Source organism: Schistocerca americana, unplaced genomic scaffold (genome assembly GCF_021461395.2).
Source record: "Schistocerca americana isolate TAMUIC-IGC-003095 unplaced genomic scaffold, iqSchAmer2.1 HiC_scaffold_37, whole genome shotgun sequence".
NCBI classification, from domain to species: domain Eukaryota; kingdom Metazoa; phylum Arthropoda; class Insecta; order Orthoptera; family Acrididae; genus Schistocerca; species Schistocerca americana.
Genome location: NW_025726093.1, coordinates 1,100,896 through 1,106,253, shown reverse-complemented (window position 1 = coordinate 1,106,253; position 5,358 = coordinate 1,100,896). Strand labels below are relative to the sequence as shown.

Below are 5,358 nucleotides of genomic sequence, written 5' to 3'. Positions count from 1 at the left end.
TCCATCCTAGAATATTGCTCAAATGTGTGGGACCCATATCAAAATGGATTAATGGGTGATTTGAACGCATGCAGAGAAGGGCAGATCAAATGGTCACAGGTTTGTTTGACCCAAAGGAGAGTGTCACAGAGATGCTGAAATAACTGAATTGGCAGATGCCTCAAGATAAGATGTACACTATCCTAAGAAAGTATGCTTACCAAAAGACGACTCTAGAATATGTTACAACCTTGTAACTATTGCTCCCATAGGGACCGTGAGGACAATATTAGATTAATTACAGCATGCAGAGAAAGATTTAAATGGTCTTGAAACATGAACAAGCTTTAATATCTGGTACAGTGAGATGTACCCTCTGTCATACTCTTCATAGTGGTTTGCAGAGTGTGGATGAACATGTAGATAGCATCATCCAGAACGCAATCAACGTGCATCTGAAACTTGAGCTTGTCCTAGTGTGTAGTGTCACAAACGTTTTGACATTATTATACATACTTCTGCCACTGGGGCAATCATAGGTAATGACTAATTTGGCAGTAATATGCAGTGCTAGATTTGTTAAAAGAAAAAAAAAAATAGACTTCGTAACATGTATTTATGGTAAGTAGCACTCTATCATTTCCTATATTTCTAAGTTCCTACCGAGAGTTTCCATAGTTTGATTTAGACTTCTGAAAAAGTTATAACACTTTTCTGAGCTTTTTAAAAGTGTGAATACAACATTTGTGTCTTACCGCTTCAACTAGAGCAAAAGTTCTATTGTACCACATCTCAAAATCTTTGGGTCTAATTTTTTTCGTCATCAGCGGTATACTGTCACAAATCAAGACTTGGTTATGTGTATTGTTAGATTTTGTTTATTATTATTTACGTGGGGTGCATGAGCAATGCAGCTGACTGGGATTCACCTGCTGCAAGTCATAGACTGACTGCTGCTGTGTTCACTGCCTGGGTCAAAGGTGCTGAAAGGATGTGCTCATTGATGCTATGGAGACACTGTTCTGTGTTTTACTTTAATGACAATTATTGTCAGTTTCTTTTTGTTTTGTTTATAAGAAGGGAATGAGGACATCATTAGATCTTTTGAAGAGTACACAACATAAATCACAAAATGTTATATCTGTATTAGCAAAAAATTGGACTACATTGTATGATAGAGATGAAAAAGAAACTGTGATTAAATTCTTTCTGTGTTAGATTCCTGAACCTGCCGATCTTTGAGAGAGAGAGAGAGAGAGGGAGAGAGACAGAGAGAGAGGGAGAGAGAGAGAGGGGGATGGGATTTAATTGTATCTCCCCATGCAGCTGTAGCATTTTGGCATGTCGTACATTGGTCAGATCATAAGAACCTTGGAGGACTCGTATGTAGGGCATAAGCAACACACACACACACACACACACACACACACACACACACACACACTTAATAATAGTCAAGAAAATTTGCAACCGCAAAATATTGCCTCGGTACAGGTCATAGAATCTAATATACAACACAGATATTTCAATATGCATATCCAGTTACTGGAATAGTGTTATTAAGAAATCTGTTGAGAGACAGAAGTTTTTGCTTAAATTCTTATAATTTACACCAGATGATGTACAAAATAAACTCCAAATTACTGTAACAACATAGTGCACAAGGCACATATTCATTTTCTAATTACAACAATCATACCCCAAACTATAACAATTAAAATATTGAAGACCAGCATTTAATTTTAGCTGCTACAAAATTATGTCACAGGCAACAATCATTTAATTCACTTTTTTAACATAACAATTTAATTTAAAAAAGACAACAAATAACATTTTTAAGTACAATATTCAAGTTTAGGTGCTGCAAAGATGCATAACAATCATCTATGTTTCAACATTCTCATAAAAAATACAACATAAAAAAGAAGACCTGATTGTAGATCATGGGTGGGCTACGTAAAATAAATGACAAAAATCAGCAGCTGTAAAAGGCAGATTTTTTTTCCAACTACAACCAATTCCTCCATTTTACAACAGCATAAATGGATGCAGCTCTTTTTCCCCAAATTTGCTGCTTCAGATTATTAGTGTCATAATGAAGTCTTTTAAGAATTAGAGGCACAAACAGATTAATAAATACAAACAAAAGCAGGAATATTCAATTTGCTCAAGGCTACCAAATGAAGGAAGAAAGGGGGCTAGGGAGGAGAAAAAAGATCACATAACAAAGAAATAAACTGCTGATTGTTTGCATCATTCCTAGACTCAAAACCCTAAGCAAAAGAAACAGTGATGATAGCATTGATTTAAAATCATGTCAGAAAAGACGGCAGCTAATTCTAGGTGATGCTCCATAAAGCCATGGTCTCACATTGTCAAACCCCTGCAGGATTGTTTGAGGGACAATGATTTGACATTGATTGTTAAGTCAAAAAGGCAATGCATCTCTGACTGAAGAAACAATCAAAAATATATTCTTTTAATGGAATATTTACATTGCAGTGTACTGATCTGAGAAACATACTGAAAAGAAACATGACTATGTTGAGAAATTTTCATTTTGTATTTTCTTATATTTGTAACTGCAGTACATGAAAAAAGTGACACTCGACATTTGAGTTAACTGAAAGATAAAAGATTAGGGTTTCATGCCCTGCCGATCCTTGTCCCCAAACGGGGACAGCCTGCAAACAGAATTCTACCAACCAGCTTGGACTGAAAACATAACACACAAGAATCGTGCCCGTGAGTGTAGATGACACTCGGAATATCACGCAACACGGATACCCGAGGATGATGTCTGTCAGAGCAGATTGCAGATGAAGCACGAAGGCAGAGGGAACAAATTACAGACCTGCTCCATCTGACGGTCAGTCTCAAGTAGCACTTTGTGAAAGCAACAACTAATGTCACCGAAATATGCGAGGAAGACAATGATGTCCGACTGTGCAAAGGACAACTCGGGAATTTCAGCAAACTTCTGGAAAAACCTGAAGAATTAAATTGACAGAAACCTGTTCTGGATTGGTAACTTACAAAATAAAACATTTTCAATCTCTGGACAAGTCACACACAAGAAAGATAATAGGCCTTTAAAAAAGAGGATACCATACAGTGTAAAGCTGAAACATGTAAATTAGTCTGGCCAATATGCTCTACACCTGAGCAAAAGTGTCAATGAAGTGGTGCACCTTTTAGGAACTGTTAAAAAAGTGTCATTTTACATCAATGAACACAGCAATGACAACCTGATCCTAGGAGAAAAGAGCTGATACACACTATTTATTTAAGAATGAACACTTCACCTCAACTTTCACAGCATGGGACCATCAAAAATTGAGACAATAGAGCAACACAGAGGACACTACCACACAGCTGGGGGAGGGCACAGAGAGAGAGAGAGATTTGGAATTCGGTACAGTTACGTTGCAAATTTCAAACTCACAGTTATTCATCTAACAGATGTGCTTTTTAAAGGTACGGTTCAAGAAATGCTGCACATGCAATGCCCGGGATTGTAGCGACGCGACTGTACTTTGGGAGGAGAGTGACAAAAATACTGACAGTGACAAAACAATGAATGTTAGTGAAGTTAAGAGTGTCTTACATGAAAACTGCAACTGAAAGCTTTGTTTTTGTGTGTAATTTATCTACAGTGTACTACAAAAAAACTGGTTAAGGGTAAATCACATTTTGAAAAGCTTTTGTAAATGGGCAACTTGACAAATTATTTTTAATTAAGTTTCTCTCTTTTTCGAAATTAAAGGTGAAACTCATATTCAGGCCAATTCGATGTGTATATAATTTATGATAACTATGAACAGACTTTGAAATTTGCCTACATCACACCAGGTATACTTAACTTATTTCACTGCCCCACACAGATGCTCATGTCCGGTGGAAGTCTCCTCTAGTTCCCCCACTTTTGGCCAGAAGCATTATTTCAGATATCACAATGTCATGACTCACAGCTTTGCACATATCGTACACTGTTAAGGCAGACACCGATACAGCAGTGAGAGCTTCCATCTCCACACCCGTCTGCCCTCTACACTTTGCCGTGCCAGTTACAATCACACAGTTGAGAGCAGAGTCCAGTTCAATGTCCACAGCCACAGAGGATAAAGATATGTTATGACACAGAGGGATAAGGCTGGACGTCTGCTTGGACCCCACAATTCCCGCCAGGCGAGCAACGCTAAGTACGTCACCTTTCTTCAGGCCATTTTCTCGTACGAGTTTCACCAGTTCGGGTCCCACAAAAACCTTTGCTCGTGCTGCAGCAGTCCGTTCTGTCACCAGCTTCGAACCCACGTCGACCATTTTCGCCCTGCCGGTCCGGTCAACATGAGTCAGACTTCCGGACTGTGCTCCCAAACTGCAGAAACGGCAAGAGAAGACAGAGGGCTGTGCTCTGTGTGTTTGTCTTGTTAGGAGTCCTGTATTGCACATAATGCTTGGGGTACAGGGAAGCAAAAGAAACTGTTTTCTAGATTCAGTCACTACACTCAAATTATGTGACAACAACTGAGACATCTGTGTATCCGACACAAACAGGGGCGAAATATTGGTATCTGAGAAGAAGTACTTTTGAAAATCTTGTTTCTGAAGGTTTAACAACTTCCGACTTTGTGCCTTCACAACATCACTACAGCCATCAAGTTCAGGGCCACCTGGAACAAAAATACAAGCTGTAACAAAGAACTCTTCATAATCTGAAAATAGGTTAACTACAAAAGAATTTTTAAGCATTCGTGTTGAAACACCCCCGATTAATTCCTTTACTGGATTTTGGGTAATTTACCAAAGCCACAAAACAGTTAATTATTATGATATATGACCGTGTGCTTACTGGATGAAAGGCTATTGGTTGTTCTGCGTTGTTCTGCTGTGGTTTCAGGAGTATTTCAACCGAATGCGGCTGTTCTGAGACGGAATAGCTAATGATTGAAAGTTTGTCTATTATTAAGTATCACAAAGGTTGCGATGTACAACTGATATATATTTCCTACTAACACACAAATTCTGAGGCTGTTGCTACCTTTGCCTTACACGTCTAATTGTGGTTATCTCTTTTTATTGATTGCTGATTTTCAGCACTTTGTCACAGGCAATGCTGATGGTTAACATTCACTACAATCCTCACTGCAATCCATGGTTGTTGCTGGCTGACGCGGTTGACACGAAACACGTAATTTGGCACTTGTCACTTTCTGTTTCATATCACTCGCGAATCGGCATTAGTGAGAGTCAACCCCACGACGATCAGGGGGACATGCTCACTCGTCATACTCCAGTGAATTTTACCGTTTACAACTCACTAGACCACCATTCTTGGCCGTCTTTCCCACTCTACTTCTCACTCGACACTCTACCATA

General features: G+C 38.8%; 1 protein-coding gene across 1 annotated transcript; it reads right to left on the bottom strand.

The window, feature by feature from the left end:
* Nucleotides 1-3,867: 3,867 nt before the first annotated feature.
* LOC124581793 (cyclic pyranopterin monophosphate synthase-like) lies at nt 3,868-4,302 on the bottom strand. The gene has a single exon (XM_047131293.1). It carries the CDS (start codon nt 4,300-4,302, stop codon nt 3,868-3,870), a length of 435 nt encoding a protein of 144 aa, XP_046987249.1.
* Between the last annotated feature and the right edge of the window lie 1,056 nt (nt 4,303-5,358).

What these genes read in the sequence shown, in the direction of transcription:
- LOC124581793 (XM_047131293.1), bottom strand. Translation starts at nt 4,302, where the DNA reads ATGGTCGACGTGGGTTCGAAGCTGGTGACAGAACGGACTGCTGCAGCA.